The following is a 19184-nucleotide window of genomic DNA, read 5'->3' as shown; positions in this document are numbered from 1 at the left end:
AATTGCCTAGGAAAGCAGTGGAATAGTCACCATCGCATATTTTTATTGAACAAGAAATCAGTAAAACATCTGTTCTGAACAGTTTAGGGAGAATTGTTCTTATCTCCGGGAGAAGGATGGGGTAAATAATCTCTTACAATACCTGTCAGCCCTCGTTTTTCAGGAAGCAGAAGAGCCGTGATTTGCCCAAGCTTACAAAGCCGGTTAGAGCCCAAGCTGGGTTTGGATTCCAGCTCAGATCCTCGTGTCTGCACCCTATACAGCAGGATATACTAAATTTTAAGGCTGAAGTAAAGAAAAGCCAGGCTTTCCCAACTGTTACATCTTCCAGAAGGCTGGGGTTTGGGTTTTTTTTGTTAAAAAAGCCAGTATGAGTGGTGACTCTGAACCCCGGCTGACACTTACAGCATTTCCCTGGGGAAAAACTCCCACTTTGCCTATTTTTTCCATGTAAGCTGCCTCACAACAAAGTGAGCGCGTTTCACCATATCAGAATTATAAACCATCCTCTCATTTCCCTGGTACACCAGTACTGAAAAGGCTTTTTACAGCGAACAGACAAAGCTATTCCTCTGCAGTGCTACACCCTTGCTGGAAGACAGCACTTCGGTGTCTAGGGCTATTAGCTCCGCAGCTGTCAGCAGTATTAAATTCACCAGGAACACGGAGAGAAAATCCCCATAAAATAAAAGGAAGGACACTGTGCTGAGAGCACCTTGCATTTAAACCTGAATCAAAATACCTTCCCTCAGTTAGTTCCTCATGAATTGTTCTTATTGATCTGGCTCAGCTAAAGATCAATGTGGGCCTTGATTTTTTTAATACGGTGTGCAGCCATTACCCAGCTGCTATTGGAGATTTTCAGATAGAATCAGATTGTAGTGAACTGTTTGCAATGACTTAAAATAACTCTTCTGAGAAGTTTGAGTCTTAAATTTGTCTTAAGATGGTGCCTACCCTACGAACATATTCCCAAACTTCAAATTTCTCTGCAGAAGTCACCTTCTGAGTTAGGAGGGCTCTAGCAAGAACTGATGAGAATGACGAAGGGTCTCTCTTTTGTGGGGATATAAAAGTGTAATTTGAGAAAAGGGAAACTAAAGGAACCACTCGCGGAACATTTTCCCTGGGTGGGTTTTCTCCGAGGGCAACAACAGATGAGCCTGTCCCTCCGGGGGAACACTGCCACCGTCCCTCTCCTCTATCTGGCCACCTATTTCACAAGACTTCTGGAACATAATTGAGATTATTAGGTGCTTTTCAGGATGGTAAATCCAAACTAACACACAGAGGTATGCAATGTTGTCACAAAACTGTCATTTTCTTAGAATGTTTGGCTAAAAATTCATTGCACTTCCCCTGCAAGAACTATTGCCCAAGGCATCATTGCCGTGTACCGTAACCCTGACATCAGTTACTGCTGCTGCTGCTGTTCCAGCAAACATTTCTTGGCTTCAGGATCAAGTTTTAAATGGGAGCCATTGGTTTCACAAGGAAACACAGTAAATCGGTCAGTGTAAGCAACAATAACTTATGTTTATGTACTGCCTTTCACTCAAAAAGATCCATAACCTCTTGGCAAGCAGTAACGACAGCGTGAGTGCGGGAGGCACAGCAGGGAAATTGTGGAATAATACAGCGTGCAACAAAGTCTGCCACTGATTTCTAATACTCCTAGGATTTCAGCAATTCCACGCATATTCAAATATTAACCGAGTACTACGTAGCCTGTGGCTTCAGTAAACACCCTCCTTATTTACATCGTGAGAAACATGAGGCACGCAGAGGTCCAGCGAGCTGCCTGTGATTGCACAACCATTGCTCAGCACCCGAACCAGTAATAGCATCTCGAGCACCTGACTGCCTGTCCCGTGATCTGTCCTGGAGGGGAGAATGCTTCTGCGAACTGAGCTGCCGGAGGCGTTGGGCACAATGAAATTGTTCAGGCTGGACCGTGGCCAAAGCAGAAAGAACAACAACTGCTTCTTGCAGAAGTGCTATAAAGTCTTTGGTGACCCCAAGCACTCATGAGCGCAGCTGGTCATTAGATCGACTGATACCCCGTTGCAAGGACGGTGTGGTGAAGAAAGACTGTACCTTCTTTTAGAAAGAGAGGGCATCGAGCTCGGCTCTAGAGCAGAAGGATGCAAAACACGTCCTGAGTCAGCAGCAGCATTTTCCGCAGTGCTCTGGATTTTCCCTGAAGAGCCCCGTCTGTCCGCTGATCAGTTTATCCTGCAAAAGCTGGCGAGATCCTTGTCCAGCCAGAAAGGAAGAAGGTGGGAAATACTAAAATCAGGATAAGAAGAGCTATTTTCCAGCTTAAAATAGCAAGAAAAGAAGGAAAATATGTACCTCACAAAAACCAAAGCAAAATTCTTTGGTCTTTCTGTTGAAATACTCTCTCGTCGAAGTGTCCTGCCTCCGACGATGCTTATTACAAAGCAGAAATCGCACTGCAGGCTTATGCCAGAAAACCATGCTGCAAACACTTTGTGTGGCAAACAGGGCTTGCAAGGAGGGTTTGTTCATCTGTCTCGGCCTGCCTTGCCATACTTTTCTGTCCCTCTTGCCAAATGGAAAAGAAATAATTCTCTCCTAGCTGTTGGGGTTATAATTGGCTGGATATGCCATCAGCTGGCTCATCCCCGCTCAGAGGCTGGGAAGGCGTAAACACTTCCAGGATTACAGAAAATGAGGACGCTAACTTTGGGACCAATCCAAAGCCCTTTAGAGTGAGCGTGGAGACTAATTGACTATAGCAAGAGCTGCATCAGCTCCCTAATTGCCAAAGGGAAATAAAACAATAAAATTTCCCCTTTCAGTACATGTTTTTTCAAGAGCCCTTTGGTAATGGCTGCAAGCCGCCTGCCTGAAACAGCAGGACTGGAAAGCTCCGGGCTATTATTCCGGCGATGTTTACAAAGAAGGGTGCTCAGGCACTCGGTAGCGCCGCAGAGGGTGGGAGATGACGGTAACGCGCTTTTACTGTTTTCCCTATCGTCACAAATAAAGCTGGTAGATTCAGATAATGGATTCAGTAACATAGAGGAGAAAGTGCCAATTTTATAGCCTGATGACAGGGTGGTAAACGCCGAAGTTGTAAGTTATATTCAGTTATAAGCACCCTGTTCTGCACCAGCTCTCTGCCTTCTGGGCCCCAAGGAGCTTCGCTGCGCCCAGCCTCCAAACTCTCCGCTTGTAACTACTGTGCGATGCTCCGCAAGAGCAGCACTGGAAACCTCTTCTGTCTGGGTACTGAGACTGGGAGCGGAGAGGACGATTGTTTCTCCTCTCTAATGTGACGAGAGGCTGGGATTCCCCTGCTCTGCTCCACGGGAAGGGGAAACGCGGTCACCCCGAGCACTGAGAGTCTCATTGCCTCTGGCTTTGCTGGGCTTTGCTCCCTGCTAGGTGGCATGGGTGCATCACGGAGGTGGGCGCTGCCTTTCGGCCGGACAGGCTTTTCCCCTTCTTCCTCTTGATCTGGAGGAAATGGGCACGGGGCGACGGAGCTCCGTGGGAATTGGCATGGGTTTACGATGGGCTGTCCTGCCTTCTGCTGGGTTGGACTGGAAAGGGCGTCAGCGGGCCAGGGGAAAAGTCTGATCGCCGAGGGACGGAGCAGGACGCGGTGGCTCGGCACCCGTGGAGCCAAGGCTGTGGGATAAGGCTACAGGGGTCAGGGGGGTGAGGGAAGGGAGAGGAGGGTGTGATTAGGCACAGCAGGAGCATTCAGAGGAAAAGGAGAAAGTCCAGATAAAAATAGAAAATGCAAAAGAGGGAAAAGCATGTGTGTGCCGTAGACTGCTGAGTTTCTGCTCGAGGCAATGTCACCAAGGACATCTTCCGTTTCATTCACACGAAAACCCTTGCCATCAGTACTTTTCCTGTCCTCTCCATGAATCCATCAGTTCCTAAACAAACAGACCCGACAAGGCCTTCTAGAGCTGTGTCAGAAACTTTGGGCACCAGCTGAGCATAATGTAATGTGGGGGAAAACCCAGTGATTCAATACAGGTGGAAAACAGCTACAGACATATTTCCAAACAGCTGATGTTGGGTTTAGGTGACTCACTGTCCATGTGCCTTGTTTTAGATGCTTGGAGCAGCTTTTCCTAATTTAATCAGAATCGTGGGCACTAAACTCATCCCTCACCGAAGCCCCAAAGGATTAGCACGCTATTAAGAATGACATCCTCATTCTGCGCGCCGGCAGCGTTGGAGGGAGGAATGCAGAGGTTCAGGCTGTAAGAAACCGTGCGTTGACTCATCCTGGGGTTGTAGCAATTGTGTTCATCCCACCAGCCTGGACTCATCGGCCAATCGTCCCGAATGCTCGGCCAGCCGGATCGTTGGAAATCAGGATATCGTCCCCCTGACAGCAAGAGCTGCCCACTAGACCCTTGGCAAAATCCTCGGGCTCTCCAACGCAACCCGAACATCTCTTCTTGTCTGGTGGGACTGATGTCCAAAGGTCCGCTCCTCCTTCATCTTCTCGCTCTGCAGGCGAACGGCCAGTGATTCTTGTGGGTGAGGTTTGGAGACTTTCTGCATCAATTAAATGTCTTGCTTTCCCATCTTCTTCCAATTTATATATCTGTAGCTTGATCATCATGGTGACCGCTGCCGGGAGCCCCTCCCTGAGCGTGAGGCCTGTCGATTGGGGTTCAGGGCGGCACGTCTGCCGGCGACGCAGGGGACCCTCTTCTGCCCAGCACTTCAGTGGATGCACGGAGTTCACTTCACTGCGGAAAGCCCCGCTCTTCACAGCAAACGAGGCTGGCTTTAATTTTTGTAATTACATGGGAACAATTTGATTTCCTTGCGAGCGTGTTGTCAATGCAGTCCTCGCAGTCGTTCCTGGCCAGCGGAGCTGGATGAGGACGTTGAGGAACCCTAAAGGACTCTTTCAGGAATGCAGCTGTTTTGCAGCACAGCATGGGAAAAAGGAGCCATTTGCAAAAAAACCCCAAACCTCGAGGTCTCTCTTGCAGCACAGCATGGGAAAGAGGAGCCATTTGCAAAAAAAACCCCAAACCCCAAGATCTCTCTTGCAGAACAGTATGGGAAAGAGGAGCTATTTGCAAAAAAACCCAAACCCCGAGGTTTCTCTTGCAGCTCAGCCTGGGAAAGAGATATTTGCAAAAAATGTCAGGTCTGTCTTGCAGAAAAGCACGGGAAATGAATGAATTTGGGGAAAGAAAACCCAACAAAACAGGGCGCTCCTGCAGAAAAGGAGTCATTTGCAAAGAAGTGAGGTTTCTCAGGCAGCGCCCCGAGGAAGAGCCGTGGCGGGGTGCGAGCGCCGGGAAGGCCCCGGGCAGGCGGCGGGGGCGCCGGGAGAAGGGCCCTGCGCGGGGCGGTGTTTCCCGAGGAGCCTCGTTAGCGCAGTAGGTAGCGCGTCAGTCTCATAATCTGAAGGTCGTGAGTTCGATCCTCACACGGGGCAGCAGTGGTTTCCTCCTTTTCTTTCCCCCCGCGGGCAGGCCGGGCCTTACCGGGGAAGGCGGGATGTGTGTGTATATATATATATACATATTTATTTTTTTTTTTTTTAACGGAGTCGCAGCAGGGGGCGGACCGAGCCCCACCGGGCCGCGGCGCGGGCCGTTACCGGGCCCGGTCCCCCCGCGCGCTAGGGGGCGGGCCCGCTGGCGGCGGTGTCGGTGAGGGGGATAACGGCCGCGGAGCGTCGGGGGCGTGGCGAGGCGGCGGAGGCGGCGCTGATTGGCGGCGCCGCGCGGTGGGCGGGGCCGGCGGCGGGGCGGGGCGGGGCGCGGCGCCCCGTCGGGCAGAGCGGCCGCGGCCATGGCGGTGTGCGCCCGCCTGTGCGGGGTGGGCCCGGCCCGCGGCTGCCGCCGGCGGGGGGCGGCGCGGGAGCAGCGGCGCGGCGGCGGCGGCGACAGCGAGCCCGACACCGACACCGACCCCGAGGAGGCGGGCGGCGGCGGCGCCGCGGAGGACGAGGAGGCGGCGGAGCGCATCGAGGGCGGGCGGCCCGCGCCGCACCCCGCCGAGGGCGGCCCGGGCGGGCGGGCCCCGCTGTCCCTCCTGGAGCTGCCCCCCGAGCTCCTGGTGCAGATCTTCGGTTCCCTGCCCGGTACCGACCTGCCCAGCCTGGCCCGCGTCTGCACCACCTTCCGCCGCATCCTCCGCACCGACACGATCTGGCGGCGGCGCTGCCGCGAAGGTACCGCCCGCCCCGAGGTGGGGGGCCGGGGGCGCCCTGGGGAGACGGCCCCGGGCGGGGAGCGGGGGCGGCGGATGCGGAGAGGCGATGGGGCCGGGGGGTGCAAGGTCAGGGTCCCGCAGGGTGCGGGGAGGTGGCGGGGTGCGGAGGGAGGTGGTGTGTGAGGTCTGGGGGTGCAGGAAGGAGCTGGGGCCTGGGGGGGTGCATGCAGGGCGCCATCTGTGCAGGGTGGAGAAGGGGGCAGATCCCGGCTCCTCGGGGCACGGTCCCTTCTCGGTGGCGCTTGCTGCAGCAGGGGCTGAGGTGCGAGCGGCTTTAGCAAAGGGCGTCGAGCTGGGGTTGTGCCCCTGGAGGGGAGGAATGGGGATGGGAGCAGGCCCAGGCCCTGGCAGATGGTGCCTCCCTGTAGGGTGTCCTTGGGTGAATCCTGAGGATGCCGCATTTCAGGCAGCGAGGAAAGGGAGCGATGAGTCCCGGCAGAACGGGGCTGCGCTGGGGAAAAAAGAAGCCCTTGGGTGTGCAGCTGGGGGCCCTGGAGCCTGGGGACACAGCAGGGAAAGCGGGAGCAGGGAGCCCGCTGGGGTCTAGTGAGTGGATGGAGGGGGGCAGGCCCGGGGAAGGTCATCCGTTCCTGTCCTGGCTTGGGGGGTACGCTGCCAGGTTCGGAGGGGTTCCTGGTTTGCATGTGCGTTTCCTGGGGAGTGTCTGTTGCAAGGATGCTGTGCTGCATTAATGCAAAGGCTCGGAGACATTTTTTTTCAGTAGTTCCTCAGTTCTGTGTTGCTGTGGCCCTGCTGTGTTAGGTTGTGATTCTTACTCTTTCCTCCTCGTCCTTTTCCTCGTATCAGCGTGGTTCTCTGTCCCCTGTTTGTTAATCCAGCGGCTGTCCCACCCTCCGAGGGCTGTCTTGCTGTGTTCGTCCTCTCTCTCCGTAGTGTGATCCTGCCAGGTGCATCTGCTGCCAGCACATGAAGTCATGTATACTTTGTTGTTGTTGTTGTTTGTTGTCTGTTTTTAATACCAGTGAGGGCATCGGGATGAAGAATTTGGGTATGTCGGAGTGGCTGCCTGCCATAGGCAGTGGGATCTGTTCAAATGCATTAAACTGTGCAGGAATGAATTCATGCCTTATCAGCACTATCCAAGAACCCTTGGACAGTACAAAGGCTGTACCTAGAAAATGTGTACCAAAGCACTCTTATTTCTTCGTTCAGTGTGGGATGATCCTCTTGTCCCAATAACTTCACGTTGTTTTTTGGAGACAGGCTAACAAAATGGCATTCATTCTTTCCTCGTACTGCTCTACTGACATAGAGTCCTCATGGATGTTTGTGTGTTTCATGAATGGTTTGCAAAACTTCACTGGTTAATTATTTTGGTAGGTTATTATCCTGGCAAAATGTTGCTATAGAAATGGATATATTTAAATATAGGCTAGATTGTCTTGTAAAGGAACGACTAAATTAGGCCTGATGGGGAAATAAATTTATTTATTAAATTCACAACTGCTCCTTGGATTTTCTTGCCAGTGGATAAAGCAGTGTTCAGAAGCTTAGCTGAAACGTAAAGAAACAGTGGGCTTTGTACGGCTAAAGCTAAACTGGACAGGAAGGGAAGGTACTCAGACTAGACTCCTGTCTCAAGGCCCGTAGCTAGCTACAAGGTGAGAGGCGCATAGAACCAAATTTTTATTCTCTTTTTGCGCACAGTTTCTTATGTTTCCCCAACGTATACGTTCCTGCCGCTGTCAGAGAGCGTACTGGTGGACTGCCGGTGTGATTGAGGTAGATCTTGTACCAAAGGCATGGCGTGCAAGCTGTACTGGACAGATAAGGGTCAGGTTCCTGGCTGAAAAACTTACTACATCTGTGAAACGGTTACTGCAATCTTTTAACCAGTCATGGTTCTCGAAGCAGTTCCTGATCTGGACTTCTTGCGCTGCTCATAGTGCTTTGCATTGCTCTGCACAGCAGTGTAAGTAACTACCGTTGTGGTAGTACTGTAACTTTGAGTATTTGTACACGTGAGTATAAAATGGGTCACTTTTATGGAGCTACTTTGCAGTTAATTTCTCTGCATGTGTTTCAGTGATACGTTGCACATGCTCGGCTACTGAGTGTGTTCAAATGTGAGTGTGCAACTGTGTGCTGAGTGCATACAGGGACATCAGGCATTGGTATATAAATACACATATAAAATTTATAATAATAATAATAAATAATAATAAATACACAATAAAATTTAGAATATCCTGTACTGTATTTCTGTACAGCCATAAATAGGTGACTATATGATAGTCAAACATAAAATTTAATTACTTTTTGTAATCTTTTTCAAAAACAAGCCACTTCCCAACTGAGGACAGTTCCTAAGCGTGTGCTTATATCTGCGTGGCATAGCAACGTGTCTTGTGAAGCCGCACGTCCTAGAAACAGAGCGAGAGCACGTGTGCCTCTCCTAGCATACTCCTTGTATTGATAGCTTATTCACTCTGAAGCCTACTGATGACGTTCCGGAGCTGAGCTCTTTGAGGCAGTAACTGGTAGACTTCAACTTTGTGTCGGTTGCATATGCAAAACTGTTTGTGTTCTGAGAAACGCACGGCGGTAAAGAGACAAGAAAGACAATCGTAAAATTAAACAGAACAGTTCTTCTCTGAGAGAAGCTGATTGTTGCGGTGCTTTGTTGTAGCCGTTTTCTACCTCTGTCTTGGACAGGAGCAGCACTGAACGTAAGCAAAAGCCCGGCCGTTGCCCAGGTGGGATGGGGCACTCAGTCCCTTGAGCGTTGGTATCTCGTGGGCCGACTCAGGTGTGGATTAGTCTTGAGAACGTGTTGTGTTTAGCGCGAGCATCCGGAGGACTTGTCCTCCTGAAAGCGGAGTGGCTTTGGCTGGCGATTGTGAACTGGGAGAGTGCTGGGATTAACCAGGAGTACTTGTGTAACACCGGTACGGCTGTTAGGGCTGTTGTCCTTTTATCATTGCAACTGTTTGGGGTAAACAATGTCTCTGAATTGCTTCTTTGGCAAGAAGAGGATTGCAGTCACTTTCGTGTTTTCTATAAATAGGAGATTGCTGATCTCTGCAGTGGGAGCGGAATTAAAGTGTGTTTCACCCTGGCTGGTGGCCTGACCTACCTTGATTAACACCTGATAGTCCATTTGAAATGGTAGCCACTTTCCTCTTAGTGCAGGGGCAGCAGAACACCTGGAAGCAGACCAGTAATTCAGAATAACCGGATCTAGAACTTGGATGAAAAGGCTTTTGTTTGTGAAAACAACCTCCAACAGCTTTTGGACCTGCTGAAAAATGTCAGCCAAGGTATTAAAGATGCTAACCTTCAGCAAGTTTTATAGAAAGAGGTGCCTGTGGAGAATAAGTGGGAAATTTGGTTTATTCACTGAGTGAGGGGACCGTTGCGTGGAGTTCAGGTCTTACAAGACTCCGGAGAATCCACGTACGACTGCTCCCGCAACAGGAACAATTTCTTATAGTGCTGCACCCTAGTAAATGCCAAGGTGGTTTGATAAGCCACAAGGCTCTCATCTCCCTTTGTGCGAGGTGAAAGCATTGTGTAGCCTGTTTCTTTGGTGAACCAAGTGCAAACTAAGTCTCGAGGACTTGACGGTCTAAACGGTGTCGCTGTGAAAAGCGGGACCGGCATCTAGAACCGAAAAAATGTTATTTGCAAGCCACAAGCTTGCATGCTCATACAAGTGCTGTTAAAACCCGGATAGACTGCCTGTGTCCAACTGAGACTTCGAAAGCCTAGGTCCAGCAGCACTATATATATATGTATATATATATAGCTAGGGGCTTTTCTTCATCTCTGACCACGTTCGTTGGCTTTTAGACTACAACTTGGCAATGGTTTGCTGTTTCTCACTGCTGATGGCGGGTGCTTGCTCGCCGTAGCCGTCCTTCAGGTCTTCCTTAGATCTGTTTGTGAGCTGTAGATCTGAAGCCACCCGTCTTTTGCTTTAGGGTTTCTGCAGTGTTTTCACTTGTTGCAGATCAAATCTCCTTTTGCTCAGCTCCTTATTTGCGGCTGCAAAATAATCTCGGTGCTAACTACAAGCCTTCCCCTGGGAGAAATGTTTGGGAAAGTATTTGGTGTATTTTAATCTGATAGTTCAGCCTTTGGAAACAAGAAGCTGGTTCCACATGTGTCCGCCTGGTATTTTGGCGATGCTAGCCTGAGAATCTCCCATTTTTGTGGTCTCTGAAATAATCCAGTAAGTTTCTGTGCTTTCTGTTCTGTGTACAGCCTTGCAAACATGCATTTATTTATCCAGGAAAAATTAGAGGGCTTGATTAGTCAGGGCACGGTTGAAACTTAGCAATGGTAAGGGTGTCAGGCTCTGCCAGACATCCTAATTTCCTCTGAATTGCGGCTGTCCACATACAGTTATTGCAGCCTCTTACTGGCATTGCCATGCTGAGAAAGAAAGAAAAAAGCAGTAATTTGGCCTTTGATAGGAGTACGGGGGCTCTTCCCTACCTGGGTTTAAAGAGCCTCGTTTGGTTGGTTTGGTTTGCTTTTTTAAACTTGGGGTGTGACATGGCTTCTTGTAGAAAGGAGAAGGGAGGGTGAGGCTTAGGAGAGCACATGGTGAGAGCAGGCCCGGGAGTGAATTACACTTGCAAAAGTATTAGTGCAGTTCATAATAAATGGAGACTGCCTTTCCAAGTCCTTTAAATTCCAGTGCCTGTGACCATGGAAACAGCACTGTGTCACTCTGTGTTTGGTAAATCTTTCAAGCACTCCTTACAAACCTAATAAAACAGGCTTTCCAGCTGGTCCAGTAAGAACTTTAAACCCAATTTCCATCCTCGCTTTTGAAGCAGGATTAAGTAGCCATTTTCTACCGGTATAAATTTCGTGTGTGAATTTCTGTGACTATTAACTCCTTAAAATACTTTACTCGGTGAGCTATTGCACTGAGATATGTTGCCTTAAAATAGACTTAATTGCACTGAAGTAGAATTTCCCGGGAAGCTTGAGCCCTTCAAAGCTTTCTTGGAAAAGGCTTTCTATTCTCTGTTAAGAAAACCTCATCAGTTTTATTTTTCTGTAACTATCGTGAAGCTCTGCTTGCTGTTAATTTTATGTCCCTCTTGTCCTCTGGATTAAAAAGAGATGGGCAGCTTTCTTGCTGGTGATATTTGGAGGTTTTGTAGGCACTGTGAGCCGAGAGACTGATTTTTCCTATCAAGCGGCCATCGTGGTGTTAACAGCTCATGGATCAGAAGAGCTTAAGTGATGCTCTTACCCAGAGTTAAGCCATCACTCTGGGATTTTGAGGTTTTGTAGTTGTTTGCTGAACAAAACAGGGTAAGGACTAGTTATTGTACAATGAGATGAGTGTTAAAGCACACTAAAATGAGATTTTTTTTTTTTTTTTCTTGATAATACTTTCTTATAAGCCTTGGATGTCTAATGTCAAATAGCGTGTAGCAATATCGGAATTCTAAATTTTTGTCTTTTTTTTTTTTTTTTTTTTTTTTTAGAGGAGCTTGCTATTACTTGGGAGAACCTTGAATCTTTCCAGGAAAGATTTGAACTACAAAAGTTAGGAAATGCACATTTAGTAGTGGTTTAGCTTTCATAAAATTTCACTGCAGGTTATCAAGGGCACTTGCATGAAACTGGGATAGAGCTTTAACACCACATCGCTTCCCATCCCACCCTGTTGTTTCAAGATGCCTGCTGGTAGTGGCTCTATCGTGACACTGCGCTGCGACCGCACTGGAAGTGATTTACTGATCTATTAGGGAAAACGCTTTGCGAAAAATCAGCACCTTCTGGAGGAAGAGGGAACGTCACTGTGCTTGTACTGCCGTTGGAGAGCACCACGGAGAAATGCGCTTTGGGCAGGGTCCTCTGCGTGTCTCCTCCCTTTCTGATGCAGTATAAATACCTTCAGTGACACTGAATTTAATCTAGCTGCAATGCCTGCTGCGCAAAGTGTGCGTTTTACTGATTCTGCGGCCAGGTGAGTATTTGTTTACGTGGATAGAGTTGGCCGTTTGCAAACGGCAGGCTATGACCACACTGTTTCTGTCATCTTATAAAGATCTCTCAACTTTCTGATCAGCTGAGGAAACATACTGTTCCCTCCCCGCTTTGGTGTAATTACCAAACACTTACCCACTTGTGTACACACGCAGAGCAGTGGTTGAAAGCCTTGATAGCTCTGGCAGGAGGGATAGACACGGGGTGACCTGCAGGCTGGGTCTGAATTTCCAGCCTCCGGCAGAGCTCTGGTTTCACCAGTCTGCAGAAGGGCTGTGCCGGGTCGGCTGGCTGTAGCCCAGCACTAAACAGCTTGTTTGTGCTGGGCTGGATGTACTTTCCTGCGAGCTTGTCTGCCTGCTCTCGGGCTAATTGTGCTTCCTCATCCCGCCTTGCGTTTGATAACGCTTAGAGCTTCCTCCGGCTTTTGCCGCGGAAGTTAGCAGGAACGTTGCCGCTGACCTCTGCAGCTTTTAATGAAGGGCAATGGGTTTGTTGTACCTTCTGCCCGCTCTTACCTTTATTGAACTTGCCGCTTACCCGAAGCGCTGTTATGCAGGACGTGTATTCCCCGTAGGCAGGCTGACAGTAAGCTTTCTGCGTGCTTTATCATTGTGTGCATGTACCACGAGTATATTTATAGACAGGAGGTTGAATTCATTCAGGGAAACTTCTGCTTTTCTCGTATATGAAAAAGGAATCCTTGGTTTGCAGCAGGTTACCAGCATTAGGTAGTGGCATTTGGCAGCCGCCATAGATTGCTAATTCAAGGCAGCTCGACCGAGGATAAGTTTCATATTTAATGATTCGATGAGGGCCTTCACAGACACACTTTTGCATCAAATCTCTGGCAGGTGTTTGGTATTGCTAAGGAAAGCTGGTGTTTGATCTGTGGTATAGATGTCTCTGATGTCAAGGAGGGTTGTTTTCCGTGCTGAGATCTAACGAGGTCACTGCAGCGGGGTGGTTTTGGTTGCGGATGATTTTTTGGGATATCCCTCCTCTCATTTCCTCCTTCTGGTCTTCTAAGGATTTCTTGCACTGAGATGTTAGTACTTGCTTTTTTAAGTTTCTTAGAAGTTTGGCATTGACTTCCTGAAAATGAAATGAGAGAATCTCATTTTCTGCTTCAAAGCTGCCTTGAAGATCTTTGGACTGCTTTGTTTTCAGGGTGTTCTGTAAGCAATCAAAGGTGTTTGAGCGTACAACAGACCCATCTCAATCTGATCTGCTTTCAAGTGTAGCCATATTTGTACATGCTGATGCCTGTTTTATGTCTCCATTTTATTCTTTTTAAAGTCTGTGACCTTTTCTTCAGGATCCTAATAAGCAGTTTTCCCTGTTGGATACCTCCGTGGGAGTAGATAATTACTACACACAATCATGATTTGAACGAAACGGGCATACAGTCCCAGCTGGAATGAGTACGTCTTCCACATTTCACACTCTTTCTGGTCTGGGTGTAAGCATCCGTAACTTTGCTGTGTTTGTGTGTTCCTTATGGTGTGTTTGTTGCAGACATTGCTTGTCAACTGCGTTAGATTCCCAAACTGCAGTATAATTACATCTAGTTTTCTGTTTTCTCTTCAAAGCAGCAATAAGATTCTTGGACTGATGTGGCAAGAATGCAGCTAATAAGATCTCATTTTTGCTCAAACAGTAGATATCAAGATCACGGGTAGCAAACACCTTTGTGCCAGAGTTGACACTATTATCCGTGTCGTTGCAGAATACGGCGTCTGTGAGAACTTGCGGAAATTGGAGATCACGGGAGTGTCCTGTCGAGATGTTTATGCCAAACGTAAGTGATAAAGCTGATATAGATCTGTATGTCCTTGCTTAGTACCAATTTTGAAAGCGTATACAAGTTGAATATTTATTAAACTTTGACAGTATAAGTTACTCAGACTTACTTTCTAATGGCAGAGGTTTCATCTGTGAAGTTGATGTGTTTGGGGTTTTATTTAATACTAAGCAGATGCCAGGAATTGGGTTGTCTATGTCCCACAATCCTTTGGTAGGAAAAGAGCATGTACTTTAAATTTATAATAAAGTGTATTGAGGGGTTTTCATCCTTTCCTGTTTTGCCATTTTTAGATCTTGCTGAGGAATTAACTGATATTTTTCATAGCTGGAGGCTTCCTATGCCCTAATGTAGCTAAGTCTCGATCTCGGTGAAAGGACACGGTTACACGCTGACAGTGGGAAGGTGCTGTAGGTAACGGGACGAGCATTCCCCTGGGCTGCTCCTGAAGGAGGAGAGCCTGGCAGGGCTGGGCCTCTGCTGAGGTGTCGGTGTGTTTTAGGAACATCTGTGGGAGTGGGACCCCAGCTCCTTAGACCCAGTGTGCCTGCTGCAAGGCAGATGCACATCTTCTGTCTTATAGCGGGGAGAGGGCAGGGAGCATCATCAGAGGAGAGAAACCAAGGCAGGCTAAGGACTGAGTGGAGGCCTGGATCCGTGGTGAGGCTGTCTCCCCCATCACCAAATCTTACCCTTTGCGGTCAGAAGCTGAGCTGGTTGCTCAGAGAGCCTCGCGAAGCCCCTAAGAGCTCCCATACCAGCACTGCCAGGCTGTGTTGTCTTGGTTCCCCACCACAAATTTTGTACGGGAGTTACCTGTGGTCCATAGGATAAAGAACAAGATTTAACCTGCAGCACGTGAACTATGGCTTCTGGCTGTTCAAATAAGGTCCTGCTTTATGAAACAAAAGCTGTAATTGTCCCAAGTTACAGTCATGGGAGATCTCTGTAGGCTTTGCAGATCCAAACTCTGGCTCAGCTTCTACATGTACTGTATTTGCTGAGCCTTGAAGCAGTGAAGACCTCAAGCATTGATCTTAATGCTGGAAAAAAGAATGCATAGAAGGTTTATAATCCCATCTGTAATAGACTTGCTGAGCATCCACGAGCAAATTATTTCATCACCTAGCGTCCTTCTTTACCTCTTTGTGCGCTAGGACTGGAACTGCCTGATTTTCCTGGGTGAGAGGGCTGAGCGATGCTGAGCTGGCACTTAGATGTCCCCAGAGAAGTCTCGTTAGCACGTGAGGCCTCTTTTACTTCCCATTCAATACGGTATCTCTGTGTGATACTGGTGTGGTAACAGCCATACAGCACGTACCAGATCGGATCTTAATTCTGCATTGCCAGTCTTAAATGGCAGAACATCTCTTCGTGACCTGTAGTCTTTTTCACTACAATAGTTCCATGATTCAGATATACTAAAGTGATATTTAGTGCTTCTTTATACACAAGTTATATGTAAAAATGGCCTTACTGGCTCAGAACAATGGTCTCTCCCTAGCTCAGTACTGTATCTCCCAGCCATGACTGTGAGCAGTCACCCAGGGAAGACCAAGAAGAGGGCAAGCCTGGGCGATACTTTCCTAAATACTCTCCCAGCTTCTGACTGTTTTCAGGTTGTGGGCTTTCCAGAGTCTAATGTGGTTTGTTGATTTGATAGCCCTCAACACATCTGTCTTACATGTATGTTTCCAGTCTTCCTTTGCACCAAAGTAGTTTCTGAATCCGTAGCATCCATTGGCAGTGAGTCGCACTTGACGTGTGAGAACCACCTCTGTGGTAGACTTGATTGCATTTTGGAGTAAGGACTGTGTCCATATCCATTCAGCAATCCTAACTAGCGGTGGTTACTCTAAAGTCAGAATGCTTGGCAGCTGTTTTCTGGCTTTCAGGGATGCACCGTCTTAGCTCTCCTGCTCAGATTCAGCAGGTTGTCCTGTTGCAGACACTTAGCGGAACACTTTCCTGGTGGTGTGACCCCATTTTCCTTACTGCCCGATAAACGTCTTTAATTGCAGAAGAGTTAATTTGGGGCCACTGGCAGGGCTCACGTGCACTTTTCTGTCCACTGAATGTGTTTCTGTAAGAAGTAGTGTTGGAAATGGGGAACTGAGCTTAAGTGCTAGAAAGCATAACTAACCCAAGGCCTGGGCTGCCATCCATGTAGTTATTTGGCCTAAGTGGTCTTACTGAGACAGTGGTGCTCGTTACAGTCGCACTACAGAGTTTGGGAGACCCTGGTTTCACTTTGAATTCACTGGATGCCATTTGTAAGTATTGTCTGTGGGAATCTTGAACGTGCCAAGTTCTCTGTGAGTAATCCTGCTAACCGAGTACACCCGAGACTGGGGCTGATGGAAGCAAATGGCGAACCACAACTGGAAGTAAAGTCAAAAGAGAATTTGACTTTCCTGCGTGGTTGGTCCCGATTCATCGTACTGTTACGTGCTGGTTACAGTGGAGCGGCGTTCGCTGGTACTTACCCTGCTGTGTCTGTTCAGGTATAAACCCACGAGTGAAGTCGGGGCGTTTTATGAAAATCCTTCCCGACTACGAGCACATGGAGTACAGAGATGTTTACACCTGCCGTACGTACCTCCTGCTGGTTGATGCTTCCTGCACTAAGCACACACAAGATGCTGCATGGAGTGTGACGTTGCTTTAAGCAAATTATTTTGGGGTGGACCTTGGGACAGTACGGAGGGTGCCGGTTAGTCAGTTCTTTGTGTTGCACGTTAGTGGAGCATTCTGACCCTTTGGAGTGACACCGTGAGTAGGGCAGGCAGTGAGGTATGTTGGTCTCCTTTTGAAGTGCTTTGAGTTAGAAAATGGTCCTGACTGGGCGCAGAAAGGGGGGGTCTCTGTTCACAGTAGGGGAGCACTCGCTCTGCTCTTCATGGATTGCTCCTCTCATGAAGGAAGTATTCAGATACCCTGCTGAGGGCTCCCCAAAAGCAAGTTTAAATAAGCTCTGGACTGACAAAAAACTTTTGTCTTCATCCAGATGAGCTGCATTTAGTTCCACAGCCCTTCCTGGTGAAAAATGCTGAGGGTTCCCATACTAATTCCCTCCCTCCACGGCAAATTGTTTTAACCACCATCTCCCCCTCTAGGAAACATTCTGCTGGTGGTTGAGATTGTGATTTGCCTTCCTCAGTCAAGAAACTGCTCTGAGTAAACTGTTCTTTCCCTCCTGATGCTGTGTTGAGGGAAGAACAGTAAAACACTGGAGTTTAACGCTCGCTGTTCCGCAGGAGTTGGGGAAAAGTATGGATTAGTTTACATCCATTAAGGAAGCCAGTACTGCTTGGTACTTGGGGGGGTGTTGAGCTGTCTTTAATGCTTCTTTGGGTCTGCGTAGTTTCACAGACTCAAGTTCCTAACTCGCTGCTGCTCGGGAATGTAGTTTTTTGCACACACTAATAAGCGGAGTGGATGCTGCAGACTTACCTGTGCTAAAGAAAGCAGTCAAATATGGGCCATGCAGAGAAGATGGTGTCTTTAATGTGAGTCACGACAGACAAGCAGCAGCAGTGCTACAGCAGGAATCAGTAGAAAATTTTAGGTTTGGCAGTCCTGCCTGTCAACACCAGCCTTGTTCTGGAGCTGGATGGGAAGGAGAGGCACGTCCAAGCTGCCCCGCAGGATGAGGGATCCCTTTGTAGACTGCTACCTGGGTGTTTGCTCCAAACGTGCCGTTTGTGGTGGCTCTGAAATGGCATTTTGTCCTCTTCCCTTAGTTGTTGATTCTTTAACTGCAGCCCCAAACCTCTGATGTCTCATGCCCCTTTTCTCTTGGGCTGTGTTGTATTACTTGGGGAGCAGCCAGTGTTGTTTAAGATGCAATTGCCCATTTCCCCCTTTTCCCCTCCTCTGTATTAAGACCGTGTTGCCAGGATTTACCATGTGAGTGCTCCCTAATTCATATTCATGCAGCGTTAGCCAGGTCAGCTCAGATCACTTTCCCCAGGGTTTTAAGCTAGCCTGGCTGACACTTAGCTCTTTCCACTAGCAGGTCAGCTATCACCAGCTGGAGGGCAGTAACTGCTTACGTTGTTCCTACTCGTTTTGCTTCTGGATACCTTGCTGCATCCTGAGAGTCCAAGAGAGTTGTAGTGGATCAGGTCTTTTCCACTCAACGTGAGCTACCTCTGCTTTAAAGAATGCAGATTTCACTGAAAGCTCCCATGTTAGGTTTTTGCATTTCTCTGCCTGTGCCCTCCAAGCTGGCACAGGTAATGAAATAAGATTTAGTTAAAAAAGTAATACCTGAAAGCGTCTGCTCTCCTCCTGTTTTAATAACCCATTCTGGGGTTGTAACTTGTCTGTTCATACCCGTGGTGTCTGTGGTGTGCCAGCGCTGCGACGCTTGCTTGAATCGCTGTGCATTTGCTCGGTGTCCCTTCCTTGTCCCGTATCCAACTCTAACGAAGAGCGCAGACCTTTCCCGGGCAGCCTTCTGTTGGTGGGAGCTTGGGCATTCGCTGCTTTTCCTAGCCCATCCCCAGCTGGATTCAAGCCACCTTCCCATCTGAAGAGCGTGCAGGGCTGCTTGTGGCAACGTGGGTAAGATCCAGGCTGGGTGAGGGTTGTACTGAAGCATCCAGCGGGTGGTTTTTTGCTCCATTTGGCAGGATTTGGGCTCAGAAAGTCGGGTAGGCAAGAGGCTTCTTCAGGACTGAGAAAAATAGGCAGCTAGCATAGCAAAGGGAAACTTTGGAGAAAGAGCCAAGTGCTGTTTTCTTTGGAGGAGCAGGGAGGGAAGCTGTCAGATCCATCTTGTCTCCTGCCAGGGAGAGACAGAGCTGGGATTCATCAGGTTTTTCCTGCAATGAATATAGCTGCTGGCTCGCTGGAGCCCAGAGACACCCCAGGCCTGAAAGTGGAGCTGTGCTTTTGCTTTGAGACTCGTTTGGGCCTTTGGCCAAGTAGCAGCATTTTCCCCAGTAATGTCCTTTCCTGAAAGAACAGGAGGAGAAGGAGTCCCCCGAGCAAGCGAGGGAGACGACGTGTCTGTTGAGGTGTCCCTGCCTTGGTGTGTAGGGAGGGCGAGGCTGGGTGAAGCACTGCTCGCGTTGCAGCCTGTTCCTCAGCTCATCTGGAGACTTCTGTGGTGCCAAAACAGCTGGGTTTTTAAAAAATTAAAAAAGAAGAGCTGCCCACGGTA

The 19184-nt window shown here is 48.7% G+C and overlaps 1 protein-coding gene across 3 annotated transcripts in view; it reads left to right on the top strand.

Moving 5' to 3' along the window:
• Positions 1-5811: 5811 nt before the first annotated feature.
• FBXO31 (F-box protein 31) overlaps positions 5812-19184 on the top strand; it is a gene marked incomplete at its 5' end in the record, with an annotated part of 28260 nt that continues 14887 nt past the window's right edge. For 2 of the 3 annotated variants that reach the window (XR_014229043.1, XM_082320267.1), the window contains 3 exons: positions 5812-6193; positions 13940-14011; positions 16519-16605. Coding sequence is in view for 2 of the 3 variants with exons in the window: in XM_082320267.1 (XP_082176393.1) it covers positions 5812-6193; positions 13940-14011; positions 16519-16605 (541 nt within the window). The remainder of the gene's footprint in view (positions 6194-13939; positions 14012-16518; positions 16606-19184) is intronic. The other variant, XM_082320268.1, reaches the window with a different exon arrangement.

The sequence above is a fragment of the Platalea leucorodia genome (assembly GCF_965183815.1).
Source record: "Platalea leucorodia genome assembly, chromosome: 8".
Classification (NCBI taxonomy): domain Eukaryota; kingdom Metazoa; phylum Chordata; class Aves; order Pelecaniformes; family Threskiornithidae; genus Platalea; species Platalea leucorodia.
Note: the sequence above shows the minus strand (reverse complement) of the source record. Positions and strands in the feature narration are given on the sequence as shown.